At 40.4% G+C, this 16,819-nt stretch overlaps 1 protein-coding gene across 3 annotated transcripts in view; it reads right to left on the bottom strand.

Moving 5' to 3' along the window:
• LOC135294098 (complement C4-like) overlaps window positions 1-16,819 on the bottom strand; it is a 52,581-nt gene extending 35,762 nt beyond the window's left edge. The window contains exons 1-7 of one of the 3 annotated variants that reach the window (XM_064408931.1): window positions 16,677-16,819; window positions 5,353-5,435; window positions 3,706-3,898; window positions 2,531-2,711; window positions 1,817-1,887; window positions 1,419-1,504; window positions 626-708 (exon numbers count right to left, since the gene is read on the bottom strand). In XM_064408931.1, coding sequence (XP_064265001.1) covers window positions 626-708; window positions 1,419-1,504; window positions 1,817-1,887; window positions 2,531-2,711; window positions 3,706-3,898; window positions 5,353-5,417 — 679 coding nt within the window. In that variant the 5' untranslated portion in view covers window positions 5,418-5,435; window positions 16,677-16,819. Of the gene's footprint in view, window positions 1-625; window positions 709-1,418; window positions 1,505-1,816; window positions 1,888-2,530; window positions 2,712-3,705; window positions 3,899-5,352; window positions 5,436-10,114; window positions 10,135-14,983; window positions 15,199-16,676 lie in introns of those variants that run through there. The other 2 variants (XM_064408932.1, XM_064408933.1) reach the window with 2 other exon arrangements.

Consider the following 16,819-nt stretch of genomic DNA (forward strand, 5'->3'; position numbering starts at 1 on the left):
TTTGTCTTTGAAGGAAAAAGAACCAAGCAATGAAGCAACAAACTCACATTAATTTTACAAGAATGTATAATTTCAGTGTAAAAAAATCAAGCTACTTCTTATCCCAAATTGTCACTTTTTTACAGATTAATTTTACACTTTTACTTTATCCAAAGGGCCCTTATTTTCCACAAAAAAGTTTTTTGAGGATAAGAACAAATCTAAGAAAATTCCAGATTGAATTTGTCTGAGACAAAATGGGCAGAGTTTTTTTCTTTTTTTTCCATCCCAGTCTTCATTGCAAACTTTAGCCAGAATTGAAATTACTTCAAAATGGAGCTTACCTAATTTTTTTTCCCTGTGGTAGGAGAGTCCATCCAATGTTTTGTGACAAAATGTTTAACAAATGTTTAAAAAGTTACTAAATCTGTATAAAACCAGAGGTGTTTCTTTTTTTAAATGTAAGTGGAAGCCATACAACCTCAGAGCTTTTCTTCTGCTACCACAGATAGCAATGATGCCCTGAAGCACCATGAAAGTTGTCCTTAGTAGTGCCTAACTACAGCCAGATGTAACCATTGCAGTGTATTTTTAACACATTGTGATAACTCCTTATATTTATAATGCAAATTTTATAATATCTCACCGTATCTTTTAACTTCAAATTCAGTGGAAACATTAGACATTTCATGTTGATGAAACCAGGCTTTGATTTTCCAAGTTCCAGGCCTAAATTTTAGATTCAGCAGAAAATAGTTAATTACAATTCCTCAGATATTTTATGATGCCAACATATAAATTATCACTGAATGATAATATTTTCCTTGCTTTGATCTCATCACTAAGTAATTAATTAATGTTTGTTTGTTTTTTTTTTTACTGGGAGGAGCCAGCAACATATTTCCAAACGTCTTAGAAACACTCAAAAGAAGTATGAGGAAGTGCAAGATAACATATTTGCAAACCACTACCTTTGAAAAATCTGCAGAAACAGAGAACTCATCAAATATAGCTCATATAGCTTATATAAGCTATTCCTATAGCTTATCTTCACTGAGATATCAAAATCAACCCAGCATGCCAGAAGACCTTGAATATTAATTAAAAGCTTGACTGTTTGAAATCAGAGATAATAATGACACTTTGCAGATTAGCTCTTTTAGAAGTGCTCCCTTGAATGCAGCCATACATATGAGCAGATATTTGAGCAGTTTAATTGTTCTTTACCAGGATACATGTTGCTAATTGCAGCCTATTAACAGTAAATCCTGCACTCATATCTCCAAGATGAGGTGCTTAAAGGTAAAAAGGTACTGATCATAGGCTCCATATGAGTCCCATGGTGAAAGAAAGAAAATTTTGAAAGGTAATTCAAGAAATTCAGCAGTCAAGAATCTTAATCTACAGGTTTTGATGCAGAAGGCACAGGAGCAACTTACTCAGCAATGTCAGGTATATCAAAGTGTTCACCAAACACTGCGTTTATTTTCCGGTCTGACTTTTTAACCACCATTCCCTTGGAATTCTGTTGAGACAGAAGAAGTAAACATGAAATTAAGCACCAGGTGTCGAACATTTCCATCCAAAAGCTCAAGGTCATATCCTCATCCTATGGAAGAGAAAATGCTTTGCTTACTTTCCTACTTTATTATTCACATGTCACATATCTCCATGTTTCTGATATGGGCCAAAAATAATTACAGATATCTCATATGTGCAAATAAAGATTTCTGGAGAGGAGTCCCAGTTATTGTTGTGCTCTTGGATGTTTTGTACAAGTTTTCCACAGCTCCTGTGCTGAACAAGCACTCATCAACAGTGTTTTTTGCATACTTACTAGCACAGCAACTGTAACCGTGTCATCTGTCGGCCTCATAGCATTGTCCAGAATGAAGATTCTGTATCTGACTGTTTAACAGAAGAATAAATATGTTCACAAATTTCTTTCTGGCCTTTCTATATACATATCATTGCAAACTGTAAACTGAGCTACTGAATATAAGACAAAACACTTTCTTTTAGTGAAAAGAAGTCTGAGAAATGAAAAAAAAATTATTGCATTCTTCCATAGCCTTCGGAAGGATAAATTTTTGGAGCAAATTATGAAAATTACTCAGGGAACTTCACTTGCTTTTGTATTCTTTCTGCAGTTGAGGCTTGAAACCAAACTCAAACCCTTTTTTTTACTTCCCTCTTTTGTTAGTTAAATTGGTAAGTAACGAAGTAGTAGGGGCCATAAAGAGCAAAGGTAACTTATTGCTGGGGTTACAAGCAGAAGCAGCAGGAGCTTGGTGTTTGGCAGATTTCTCATTATTTTTTTTTTCCAAAGGAATGTCATCATTAACCTTTTTGAACAAAAAGAAGCAGATTTTGTCTGTCTCCCTTAAAAGTGACTGGCTCTGGAGCTATTTCCACAGGGGTTGCTGCAATGTGCAGAGCTGACCCTGCAGAAGCCCCGGCTGCCGGAACAACCAGCTCATTATTACTTTTTCTAATCCTGCCCTTGTAACATGCATATCCAACACCTGAAGAGAAGCATTTATATTTTAACCTTGGGAACTTGGTGTGTATATGGGCTTATCTGTCTGGATAAAAATGTAGCCTTTCTTGGAGGACAGGAGGATGCGAGTGCTCTTGGCAGCCGTACGGAGCTCCTTGCTCTCAGTGACCAGTAGAACATATGGCAGATTACTTCTCTTGAACAGGCTCTGCTGCAGACTCCCTGGCTTGACCTGAAGAGAATAAAAGGGAAAACCCCACAGAGGTAGAAATGAGCCTGGTAACTTTGGGACCACATAGATGAGGCCCCACAACAGCTAGAGTGCTTAAATAATCTTATTAGCACCATTCAACATAAGATTTGCAATTATATATTTCTTATTGGGTGTTATATCTTTCTTACTAGGTGAATATTTCTTTTTAAGTAGAAATACTCTCTAATCATCCATTTCCACCACATAAATACACTTTCTTCCACCCAGTGTCAATAACTCCAGGCAGGAGAATTCAGTCTACATGCCCGTATCCTGTAATCCCTATTTATGCTAAAATCTTGGTTATGAGATTGCTGTTTCACTTCATGCAGTTTAATGTGCTGCTTCTAAACATCACCCTCGACAGAAACCTGATTGGAAAGTTCTGCTGTTAGCTTTGGGAGTAACCAACCAAAGCTAAACTGAATATTGCTGTGTGCTTTTTTCCCAACCAAATAGCCCAAACTACTGCAACTCAAATAAATCCTACCAGACTTCAAAGAATTGTGCCAGGAGCAAATGATGCAACATAGGATGTAAAGAATTAATCAACTTAAAAATCTGCAGAAAGAACAGAGGCTTTGGTCTGAGAGACTACACATTTTAAAGGTTTCTCCTGTATTGTAAAATGGCCAGTAGTAACCCAAAGGCCTGAAAGCATAGTTTAAGTCAGGTAGAAAACCCAACAGTGATAAAACAATTAAATGTGTTTAAATTAAATTTCATTTATCACCATGTGACAAAATCTCGAACTTTTATATGTGCACAGAAGAATATTCACAATCACCACTAAAATTACATTAGGCATTGTTTTATTAGCTGGTTGGGTGAATAGGGTGCTGCTGTCACTGGAATTTGTTTTGGCAGTGTCTCTCAGGATCAGTGTTGTTTCAGTTCCAGCCTATTCCAAGTAGAGATTATGTGGTTTTTATCATCAAATAAAAAAATTAAATCACTCTGATGGCAGACTCACCATTATTTTTTTCATCTCTTGGTAGCCATTATTCTGATTAAGGTTAAAGTAGATCTTCTCTGATATGAGCTGATTTTTCACCTCATCTTTGAAGAATGCGGTAACTTGCACAGGGCTTTGTGCCCCATGGACTTGAACTGTAATTGTCTCATGTGTGCCCAAATGCACCACATTTGGGGCAGTAATAAGAAATCTGAAACAACAGGTAAACAGATTGTCCAGTATGTCCAATGAATGTCCAAACTATATGAATTTTAAAGATAAAATAGGCTCTTACAATATAGTTGAGCAGGGGACTTGTGGGGATCATCTAATCTATTTGCCCTTGTTAGTCAGAGTAGAGGGTAAAAGAAAATAATTTTCTCTAACTGATCTCCAAATTCTGAACTTTCCCATTTAAGTCCTGTAGAATAGCAATCACCATACACAGAGGAGAAAAAACCCTGCAATATGTCCCAGGGACTACCAATGCAATTTATAACCTGGCACAACTCAAAGAAAACTCTATAAACTCAAATTTCTGAAATAGAACAAGGCCATGCATTGAAAGACAATGAATACATATTAATAAATACACAATTAATGCTAAAAAATTACGTATCTTCATGTACTATAATCCACGTTATGCCAGTTTATGCTTTAATATGTCAGGTGGTATAGGTTGAAACCATATGTATGGGGTTACAGGTATCTGATCTTCCTTGCAATATCACTGTGAAATCTTGGAAATGACAGATTGCAGAAGGTAAGACCACATCTCTGGGAAGGGCTGATTTGGAGGCTGAATTGGTTGGGATTTTTTCTCCTCTTTATTATTTTCCTTCACTCTTGACCTGCTCTGGTGCTTCATAGTAATTGATTTAATGACCTTTAAAATGTAGATCATTATTCTCGCTCTCCTTTTTTTCAAGTCTATTTTACACAAAAATTTTACAAAAATCAGAGAACTGTATGAAGAGCCAAGTCCTGTCTCTTCACCTATGATGTCACATAGACAAGGAACAGTTCAGAGCTCAAGACAGGTGTTTTTGGAAAATGATTATTCTGCAGAAGATTTCTAAAATGAAAGGTGAATGATTTTCTATTATCAGAATGGGTTGGCTGAACTACCTTTTATATTTTTCAATAAAAAAACCCCACTTCTTTCTTAAATGCATAAAATGAAAGGTGAGGTATAAAAATCAGAGAATAAAGATGGTATTTAATTTAATTCACTTGGAATCAGTTGGCTCTAGCAAAAGGTGACACAAGGCCTGGCTAATATGTAAATCTCCACTGAAACAGAGGATAAATATAAAATACTGAAGGTCTTCCAGAAGTTAAAACTTTGCTTTCTGCAATGAATAAATCAATTACAGAGGGTTTTTTTCCCCCAAAATTTTTCAATCCAATAAATGTCACAAACAATAAATGAGCAAGCAACATGATTTAGTTGTACATTTTTAATTATTGGTACCTGAGAGAAGATTTCTTCCTTAAAAGGGTAGTTTTAAGCTTTTTACTTCTTACCTGTTTAAGGTTACACACATTTTCAGTGGTCCAAGAACCTGGCTTTTTTGATTCTCTATTGAGAGAGAGAGACTACTTCCTACCTTCACTTTCAAGAGATTTGTTAGGATTGAAGAATTTGTAATAAAATATACTTACGATGGTGCTTGTTCTGTATTGGGAAGCAGCAAACAAAAGCTCACCAACAATACCAGCCTTTCCATTGCAACACTCTACAACATCTGCAAAACAGAAGCACCAAAGAGCCACCATCAATCCAGGTGCTGGCTGTGGGAAATGGGCTGACAGCACATTGCAGCAAATGATGTTGTCTATCCTGGTTATTTATTAATAACTTGCAAAGCTGTGCAAGCAATAGTGATGGACATGCTGGTGGTGCACACAGTAATACCCTAGGGAGAAACAGTATGGACTAAGTCACAATTTTATGCTTTTTTGTTCATGCATTCTCTTCCCAGCTTCAATGTTTTCACATGATAGCAACTAAAGGTCAAGTGCAGAGAGAAGTTTAAACAAATATTGCAAAGGCATTCCAAAATCAAACAAGACACTGTGGCTTCAAGAGCGGCTGTAGAGTATTTCTAAATGGGGACAAATACAGGTGATAGGTTCTTTCTCTAAGCCTTTCTTTAACCCCAGGCATCTCTGTGGTCCAGCAAAGGTGAGAGAAAACACCTTCTGTTTAGACAGCACCACAGGAACTGTGCTGGAAATCTACCTGTACAACTCAGTCTCAGTCTGTGGTGCCTGGAGGCATTCGTCTGCTTTAGCTTCATTGGAGATGAAATTGATGCCTCTGTCTGAGCCACTCAACCCAATTTTCCTTCATTCCCAAGACACTGGGCTCTTCCAGAGGGCACTTAGTCTCACCTTACCATAAACATGCAAGATGAATCATCAACTGAAGTCATTCCAGGCTGCATGAAACACATCTTAAAAAGTAGGATAGTGATAAGCAGGGGGAGAAAAGCCCATCTGAAGAATAACTGTTTGTACAAGAACCAGTTTTGATCAGAGGTAAATCAAAGATCTGAAACCATCATCAGGTCTCATTTTTGCAAACTTACTGGATTGTTGTCTCCCAAACACAATTTTGTTGACCCATTAAAATGGAAACATGCCCATCTGATTTACAGGCAGGTCAAATCCCAGAAATCACATGGCTACTCCCAGGCTCTGGTGATGAACTGCCCTTTAACACACCATAGCTAAGTCTGTGTCTTTAATCATTAGCAATGGATGCCTTAAATAAGCACTCCCTTATTTGCAAGGTGAATTCATGGTCACAGCAAAGGCTCATTGCCCATAGTCATGGAACCCCACCCCACCACTTTCCTAAGTGACATCTCCTGCCTTGCTTTTCAAGACAAGGAGGTAGGGGAAAGGAAGAAGCTGGATACAAACCCATTCACTATTTTACATTTAGTGTGCTACAAGTTGGCAACTCCCTGTAAGACAAAATGAGACACAAAGTACTCTCTTGTCCATTAGTGGTCACAGAAAGGTGGGCAGCAGTAGCTGGCTTCAAACTCATGTCAGGAAAAGCTACATTTTGCCTGCACTAGGCATAGGTTTCTTTCACCTCTTCTGGTTTTCTCTCTTACTTCAGCTGCCGGGAGGGAGGAAAAACTTGAGGAAAGATACACGTGGATCTTCAGGGCCAAATCCATGCTCTTTGGAAGATGTTTATAAGAATTCAGACTTGGGAACGATTAAGAACAAAGTTATTTTCTCTCTGCCCTCCTTCCCCACCAGCTAATTTTCTGCCGTTATGCACTCACAAAACAGATGTATTTCCATACCAGAATAATTTTCCTCAGGGCTTCTGACCTCCCAAGCCCAAGAGAGATGATGAGGAAGAGTAGAGATTTCCACTATAAGTCTGGTCTGTGTTCAAGGCAAAGACACGTGGAAGAAAAAGACCTTTTGGGAACTGGGCTTATGCTCTCCCTAGGGAGCCCTAGGGAGCAGAAGAGTCTTGTTACACCTGCAGCTGGTAAAATAAGGATTCTCACTCTTGCAGAGATAATGGGGAGAGTTAATTAAGAGCAGCAGTGGCTGTGGAGCATGCTAAGGCTCCTGCACTCTTCAGAGTCTGTTCTGCTGCTCCATCTTGCACTGCTGCCATCCAGGGTTGGAGCTGATGCAACCACTGAGCAATCCTTGCCACTAAAACAGGGCAAGAGACAGCTCTGAGTGAGCCCTTTGCTTTTCTCCAGACAAATATTCCTCCAGAATAAGAAAAGAGATAACATTTGCAAGGTCAGTGCCCATTCCTTGAGAAAAACATAAGGGAGTTCTCCCAGCTGAAAAGCCAACAATTTCCAGAAGACCGCAACATAACTAGCAGGGAATTCCTACTCCTGAAGTCACAGGAAAGGCACCTCTGCAGTGTGAAGTCACACCAAAATCTTGCCCTGTGCCCATTTTATCAGAGGGAACAAGATGGGATTTCCATTGTCCAGGCTGGCTTGTTTGCCAGGGACCGAGGTCTGTTTGCACAGCAATACAAACAGCCATGTATGGACTCACAGCTAGACATTTTCACAGATCACTTTCCAAAGGGAACCCCAGAAAAGCTATTGTTTTGCTTTATTGGATCTGTACACTTCTGCTTTATTGTATTTGTACACTTTTGCTTCCTTAAGTATGAATAAAAATGTGAGAATAAACAACAGCTGTCTATAGCAATATGCAGCATAACTATTTTATATTTGAATTTAAGGATGTGTTCTGACTCTTAATAAAACTATTTTTGTCACCAAAATATAAATCAGTGACTTCAATTAAATACATTTTTTTCTCAGTGTATCTCGCAAACACAAAAGAGCAAGCTGATGCATAACCACTTGTATAATGAGAATTAAAATTCCTTGTGCTTAATTGATCTGTCTCTGGGATTGTACAAAATAATCATTGGTTATCTAGTATCACAGCTTTTTCACACAGTGATTTGTAGTATAATGTAAAACATTCCAGTCCAAAGCCACACTAAAATGGAACAAAATTAAACAAAATAAAATAAACCAATCTTGGTTGAAGGTCTCCAGCACATGCATGAGACAGAGAACACAGAAAATTCCCTCTAAAATAACTTAAACGTCTTTTCTTTTTCTAAAAGCAAAGTCCTTTCCTGTTTACTCATCAGCCACTTTTGACCTATTGATCCTTCAGCTGGCCCGTATGGACTGTGGAAAGCACAGCCCGGGATTGATGTGTGTGCCAACTCCAAACCTGGGGAGACAGAACTGCTTTATTTTGAGTATGTGCTGTCTCTCCTTTCAGTACCTTCGTTTGAACTTGGTGGGATTTCACAGTGTTTTGAACACCAGCAGCAGTTTTTTGTTCTTTGGCACGAAGAGCTTCCCAAAGCCTTTTTCCCCTTAATCAGCCTAAATACTGACGAGACCAAACTCTCCTTTCACTTTCGTCCTGCGCTCTTTCACCTCTGCCGGCAGAGGGGTACAAAGGGCAGCGGCACAAAACCCATTTCACGAATGAGCACTGCGGTGACGTCCTCTCTGCCTAGTTACAGGGACTTGTGACAAACACAAAAGGCAATACTTCACTTCTGACATTTCAGAAAATTAGATTTTTAAATCCTTTTTTCAACAGCAGACCATGAAGTGTGGCTCTAATTGGAAAAGTTCCTCTTAACAGCAGGATGGCTTCTCTTTAGTGTCAATACAAATTGGAATTGTAAATTCAAACCATACTTTTTTTCTTACCATAATCGAGGTAATGAAATTAAAAGGCTGTAGCTGCTTTTGCCATTAAAAAAAAATCTTTAAAAGTTCTGCATTTAGTGCTTCTAAGTGTATCTACTGAAAAAAATCATATATTTAGAGGAGAAAAACCAGAATTTCCCTGGCATTTTCTGTTTTCACTGACGAGCCTGCATTTCTGGAGGATTTTTCTTCCCTTCTCTCTGATTCTCTAAATTCTGTGATTTTCTGATTGTTGTGTTAAGAAAATAAAAATAAGGATTTTTGAAAATACACACAAAACCAGCACTGCTTCTGTAAAATTCTTATCTTGCAAAAGTGATCTATGAGGGATTATTTTAGTTCAAGCAATAATTGCATAACACCACTGACATAACATTTTACCATATTGTAATAATGCATCTTGTTTTCTTGGTAAACCATGTTTTTCAGGATCTCAGTGCTTTTGGCACTTTTAAGTGCACATTGAACTAGTCAGGAGGAGAGGAGATACCTGAGCATGCAGGTGACTCACCCCAGGTGAAAGCACAGAACTGCTGGAAATGAGGAATAAAATAACTTGGCCTAAATAATACAGAATATTTGGAGTACTGCCCTTGTACTCAAACATCCTGATACTCTGCCTAGAGGCTTGTTCTCAAATCTATCCTTTGTGGTTTTCTTTTTTTTTCTTTCAATTTCATTATAAACCCCAAAGTAACCCAAATTCTTCCTTGTTACCAACTGTAAATTACATAGAAAAAGTAATGTATGTCAAATAATTTCATCTTTCCCAACTTCTCCATTCCTCTGGATTGTAATGAGATTGTCTCTCTAAGGAATTCTTTTCTTCTCCTTTTCAAGGGAGCAAAAGGTAAGAATAAGTCTAAAGAAGCAAAAGGTATCTTGAGCATATCAATGGAAAAAGCTAAAATTTTAAGTAGCTGAGAAAACAAAGGTTACATATCTAGGTCTGTGAATTTGGAGGTATATTGTGAAATCAAATAAAGCCACAAGTAAGAAGTAGAGAAGTAATTTATAATTGACCCTCATTCCTAGGATTTCCTGATTTGCTGCATGGAGACACTCTAAGGTTTCAGACAATTGCACAATTTTACTAGAAAACATTTTACAGGCACAGCAAAGGAGAAAATAAATCCCATACCATGTACAACCACAGCTAGCCTTGTGCCTACCTGCCACTGGCAGCCTGCCCTGCTCTGAAAATTAAATCTAAAACACCCACTTCACCCAGTAACTCATGGGACACCAGAAAGGAGAAAGCATCTCCTCCCCCAGGCTGGGAGAAGGCTCAGCTCCCACCTCCATCACACTCAGGCAAGTTTAGGTCAGCTCCACTGGCAGATGGGAAGCTGCCCTACTTTTTTGATCCCTTGGTTTTAATGTTCAAGGATGAAACACAAAGAGAAAGGAGGAAAAGGGACAGGATATACGGGTCAGGAGAATTTTGTTTTCATTGCAAAGGAGAAGCTGCTCAGTGGCAGCAGTTTCAGTGTCAGGAGCTGCAGCACCTCCCCATGTGGCATGCCTGGCATCTGCTATGCTGGTGGAGAGGGGAAAAGTTTGGATGACTTTTGTAGCAGCTCAGTGGGACAGCTGTTCAGGTAATGTATGCTAATCTCTTCCTTCTCAGAAATTTAGCCATGGAGCTCTGGCCCTTTGTGACACTCAGCTTTTTTAGGCTCTTTGGATGAACAACGTGCCTCTTTGTCCTGTGTAGCACAGGTACTGTATCCAAACTGGACACAGCAATCATAGCAGGAATCTTCCCTTACAAACCCAGTTTTACAGAAAACCACCTCCAGCAAAATAGTGCAAAAGCAGTCCGCTCTGCTGCCATCTCAGTGCAGAGGGGAATACTGGTGCCTTCAAAAGGGGACTGACTGGATGTCCCCAAAGCCCTTCTGCTGGTACTTGGGTCAGACACACCCTGCCCAGATTATACAGTTGACTTCACAGAAAAAAGGGTGAAGCTATAACAAAAATGTGAACAAAAAGGATATTTTTATGCATTTAATCAACACGTCTTGGAAGGCACATGGATCTGCTCTTGCTAGTATGTCACTACATGTCTCACTACTTTGTGCTGGTTTTGGCTGGGGTAGAGTTAATTTTTTCAGAGTAGCTGGTGTGGGGCTGTGTTTTGGACTTGACCTGAAAGCAGTGGTGATAACATGGGTGTTTTTGTTACTGCTGAGCACTGCTGACACAGAGCCAAGGCCTTTTCTGGTTCTCACCCACAGCAGGCTGTGGGTGCACCAGGAGCTGCGAGGGGACACAGCCAGGACAGCTGACACCAGCTGGCCAGAGGGACATTCCAGACCATGCCATGCCAGCTGGGGAAGGAAGGGAGAAAGCCAGGGACATTTGGAATGATGGCCTTTGTGCTCCCACTGTCCCATTTTTACTTTTCAATTCTCTCCCCATCCTGATGCAAGGGCAATGAGTGAGCAGCTGTTTGGTGCTTAGTTGTTGCATGGGGTTAAAAGACACATATTTATATTTTTATGACCTGGGATACATTTCCAGGCTGTTCATCCTTGATTTTTACCTGACCTCTGAATGAGGAAGATGAATATTCAGTCACACCAGGATATGGTCTAAAAACACATCTGCGCCATTCTGCTTCAGGTTGTGGTCCCAGCAGGATCCTGTTAATGCCTCTGACAGCAGTGCAGCCTGCAGCTCTGCTGTGAAAGCAAGGCTGGGGCTGTACCTCTGCTCTCCCCTCATCAGGGCGGGGGGACAGAGAGGCTTGGTAGCTGGTGCCATCCACATCTGGGCATCCCTCTTAGCTTTCCTTCCTCTCCCTGCACTGGGTGTGACTCTGTCTCTCTGTGGGTCTGTCTCTGGATCATGAAGAAATAAAGAGCAGCTTTGAAACAGCCAGTGCCCGTGGCACTCTTAAGACTCAGGTAGAAGCCCAGATCTCTGATCTAATTCCGTGGCTGTTTATGTTGTGCCTGGGCTTGGACACCCTCTAGCCCTGCACCTGGAGCCCACTGGCCTCTGTCACCTCAGTGGGGAAGCAGGTTCCTCCTCAAGGCTACGCACAGCTTGGGGCTGCCAAGGCTGGCCCTTGCCAAGCAGCTCAGCCTTGGGCTGCAGTGTTCTTCTGCCTTGCATGGCTTTCTCATTCCTTGCTGCCACCAGTGATGCCTTTTTGATCAATTCCCCCGTCTTTCTGGAGCTAGTACCTCTTGGTACTAGCTGCATTTTGTTGATGAAAATGTGTCTTGAAAACCTGGTTTTTTGCCTTGGTTCTTGAGATAGGATGGCCCTTGGAATGTGTTTTGTCTTTCTGCCTAGAGAAAGGCCATGGAAAAGTACTGGGAAAACTAGCCACTAATACAATAGGCTACAAATATATGTGTGAAAAATTACAGAGAATACACAAAAGAAAAAGGCAAAAATCAGCATGGCCTCACCAGCAGCAGTTTCTTTATATCTGGGGCTGGCTCCTATTTCACGGGCTTTTACACTTCTGCCTGAGCAGTGATAAATAAATAAAGATGCAGTCATCAGAGATCATTAAGAATTGCAACATAATGTAATGGTTTCCTAAATCCAAACAGCTCCCTTTTCTTTGATGACTTCTGTAAAGCTTTTTGGCTTCAGTGAGTATGCTGCAGATGCACATTTAGGCAGCAAGCCCAGCTCTAGTGGCTGTGGAGAAGAGTATTAACTTGTACATTATTCTATAAATATCTGCCATAAGTTTGCTGCATGCATTCTCCACTGAGGGATCAAAAAGTGTTGGCTCACCATTAGTGTAGCACCATTAATGCCTCTGACCTGGCTCATGTGTGGGAAGTCAATACACTTTAGGACCTGGAATCTTTCAGCCACAACCTGTACAGCCTGCAGCATTTATATACTGCTATTGCTGTAGCCTGAAGCAGCAAGAATTTGCAACAACATAGTTAAAAAAAAAGATAGTGCTTTTCCCTCTACCCTATAGTTAGAGAAGTGTATTCCACACCTGTGATGAGCATAAAGTACTCTGCAGAACATTGCCATCTCAGTTACACACCATAAAAGATAATTTGCCTCTTTAAAAATACTAGCCGTGACAGCACCATGCACAGCTTTCACATCTGGAATTTCCCCCACCATCTCGCTGTGCCTGTTTGCAAAGCATCCCTGATCCCAGTGATGGATGGGATGGCTCAGGGAGGCTGCAGGGGAGCGTGCACACACGTACGGAGCCCTGGTGCCATCCAGTGGCAGCTGTGCTCTGCACCGCGTAGCAGCTTTCGTGAAGGACTCAGCAATTGCCAGCCCTGCTTTCTGAGACCCCAGGTTTCCACCTCCCAGACTGGTACGTGGAGAAACGGGGAGTCAGCTCCCGATTTCCCCATCCTCAAGTGCTTCTCCACAGCTCAGGATGCTCGTACGTGAGCTGTGGATCTGAGCCCTGTGACAGTCAACACAGCTAAGTGGGTTTTAAAAAGCAGTTTGGGTTATTCAAAGGAGGGTTTCCACCCTGCTTTGTTCCAAGGAGTGCTTAAATGCTTGTATGTAAAAAATGTAAAAAAAAAAAAAAAAAAAAAAAAAAAAGAGAGAAAATAGAATAATACTCCCCAAACAAGTCTCAGGGAACCCACTGGCAGTTCAGAATCAAATGTTATCTTTTGAGACACCTCTTGTGAGATTCACTTTGAAGCACTGAGAGTTGCCCACCTCTAGGCATCACAACCTTTACTCATCTGTCTCCAAAACAAACCTGTCTCTGCCTTGTCTAGATACAAGTCCAGGTTTTTATCTAGCTTGCTTGATCTATCATTTTGAAGAAATGAACCAGCAAAACCGGTGCTGTCCAAATCAAATTTTCAGGGCAAGTTTTTATAAAACTTATAGAAGTTTTATAAAAACCTGTAAAAGTCAGTGCTCTCAGTTGGCAGCACAGTTCAGGGCCAGTCATGACCACCTTACACTGCCCAGGTGCATCAGCCTCATGGCATTACACCTTGCATGGCAAGATGAAAAGGTTTGTGCTGACCACCACAGTTTACTGCCAAGTTCAGGGCTTATCTCATTTGAGTCCTTTCTGGGGTGATTAGTGCACTCAGAATTTGACCCCACTGCACACCTTATGGAGCTTCTGATTTACTGCACCACACTCTTCCCACTCCCTGAGAGTCAAGAGTTTATCTGGGAAAACAGATGCCTTGAAAATGTGAGGCCCCTATTCTCTGTTCCAGCTAAATTCCACTTATAACTAGAAGAGAGGGTAAAAGATAACTTTAAGCCATCTTTAAGATACCTCTATTTCACAGCAGACAGAGGACTAACTTCACTTCTAATAGGAATTAAAGTGCCTTAAGGTATTGTGATAAAAGACCAGCTGTTTAGGAATGCTAACACCTTTCTGGCAAAAAAGAATAGGCAGAGAGGGTCTTTGGCTTCTCTGACATAACAGATATCTCTGAGGTTAAGAAAACAGAAAAAAAAATACTTTTGGAGGATATTTATTTTACTGCTTATTCCTCTTTATAGTCTGCAGATAGCCCTTCTGATGTGGGAGTTACAGTAGTAGTAAAGACTGTGTTAATTATATTTACCATGCTCTTAAAGAATAAATAACCCTATCTGTAACTGAGATATCTGAAAGTGCCCTCTCTAAGGAGTCAGACAGGCAGGATCCACTACATGGAGCAGTGCAGCACTGTATAAAAGCAAGATAATAGGTATAAGGTAGATACAGAAAAATGCAGCTATGCACTTAGGAAAGGAGTTCTCATACAAATTCAGATAAAGCAGAAGGCATTCCTCCCTTTTCTGTAGCCTTGGGAGAGGTACTCTGACTACCTCCCCATCTGCCTGCAAAGGTGGCCCACAAACACCATTTATGCTGCTGTGTGCATCCCCCTGCCCTCACCCACAGGGGCTACTCTTCCCCTCTGCCACCTAATAGAGAATTATCTCCTGCTTTTCCACTGCAGAGTCCAGAGAGAAAAGAATCTAGGACCTCAGAACACAGCCCTAGCTGCTTAGAAAGAAGCATACTCTAGTGATTAAAGAAAATAAAGCATTTCTCATACCTTGGAATCTGGAGAGTCAGCCTGGCCTTGCCAAAGTCCAAGTTTATCTTTAGTTATGGAGACTTCTTAAATGGCAATAGGAAAAATGGGTACAAAAATCTATGCAGAGGAATAATCTGCTCATACCCATAATGCTGAGCTGTATTTGCAATAATAGAAGATTAAATGATAAACTTGTGGAAGAGATGTGGCATAGAAAAATTCCCTTGTGGTGTTTTTAGTTGGGTTATTTTGAGGTTGGTTTGGTTTTTTTTTTTTTGGGGGGGTGGAGGGGGAAGGAATAATCAGCCATACAAAACTTAGTAGTCAAGAAGAACAAAAGCAGAACTGTGGGGCTGGAGCAGTGTTTCCATCCCCCCACACCAATGTTTTTTTGTTGTGGTATGCAAGTGAGGATACCCAGGGTGCTCTAGCAGAAGCTCTTTAGCATTTCTGCATCAGCGAAATGAGAGGAGGGAGATTTTCCCAGATCAGCTCTGAAGGGAAATATGCACATCTGGGTGTATACCTGGAGGCAAAGAAGATAAAATTAAGAATTTAAAAAAGGAGAGAGAGATCTTCATTCATTGCAGTAGTTAAAGGGACTGGATGAAGTCTTACCTTCCTCATCTCTCTTTACTTTCTACTAACAGTGGTCAGAATTGGCCTAATTTCTGATTTCCTTGAAAACCCTTTAGTGAGCAAATTTATGCCAACAGCTGGAGTGCAAAGTTTGTAACTAAAGAAAAAGCTGTGAGAGTAAAGAGATTTAGATAGTTCAGAGGGATTTCAGAGATGTGTGCATACGTAGGATTACACGGGTCTGTGTGTACCTGCCTGTATCTGTGCACAGATGTGCATGCTTTACACAAGTTTCCAGGGGTTATAAATTTTCTTTGGGCTGTGCAATAGCTGAAAAGAACAGAAGGTGGCATATTTTCAACATTTTCGTCCAGCAAGTAAGTGCAGTAAAGGAAATGAAAGGAGCTACAGTAAAGGGAAAAAGGATAGAGGAGAACGAAGAAAAGGAAGCTAAACCCAGACCACACCCAATTTGATAATTCTCTACTGTTAATGATTGTATTGATACTGAAGGCTATTTCTGTTCCTCATTTTAGCAGTGTGATTCATTGGTACCATAATGGCTGCTTTTAATAGATTTTGGAAAATACCTGGTTAGTTCACTACTGTAATATTTTTATAAAAATTACAAAATGCAGGTGTGCAATTTTCTTTGTTGTTGTTTTATTTGGTTGGGTTTTTTTTCATCTTTTTTTTTTTAGTGATAAAATTCACACAGTATGACCAGTTAATCAAGAACCACATAAGGAAGATAAAAGTAGCCCTGACATTTTCTCTTTAAAGTGCAGGTACGTGGGAGATAGTACCAACCAAAAAAGTGAATTAATTTAAATTTCCCAAAAAGTTATGATGCAAAACCCCAAAAGAAATAAATTAGAAATTACAGAACTGTGTGTTCACAGGTCATTAAATTAAGGCCTTTTTCAATATTTAATCAGGCTTTGTGCAACTCTTACCACAAGCAGATGTCTTTTAGTCTGCAGGGGCACCCTCTTGGCCTGCCTGGTTTTTTTTAAAGCACAGATTTCACTCTCTTTTCTGACCCACCACTCTACGAGAAGCAACAGGTTCCCCACGCCCTGAGTGGCAGCAGCAGAAAAAGCCCTTTTTACAGCCAGTACTGGGGACTCACCAGGTAGGAAGCTCCTCTTCTTGAGCTCTCCTTTCACTTTCTTCCACAACTAATTGCCACAGCTCGTTTAATGAGAATCACACTGCTCCAGAGGGGTGGTGAGGGCTGGTCTGAGCAGGACCAAAGTGACCCCTCCTGCCAGG

Source organism: Passer domesticus, chromosome 2 (genome assembly GCF_036417665.1).
Source record: "Passer domesticus isolate bPasDom1 chromosome 2, bPasDom1.hap1, whole genome shotgun sequence".
NCBI lineage: Eukaryota > Metazoa > Chordata > Aves > Passeriformes > Passeridae > Passer > Passer domesticus.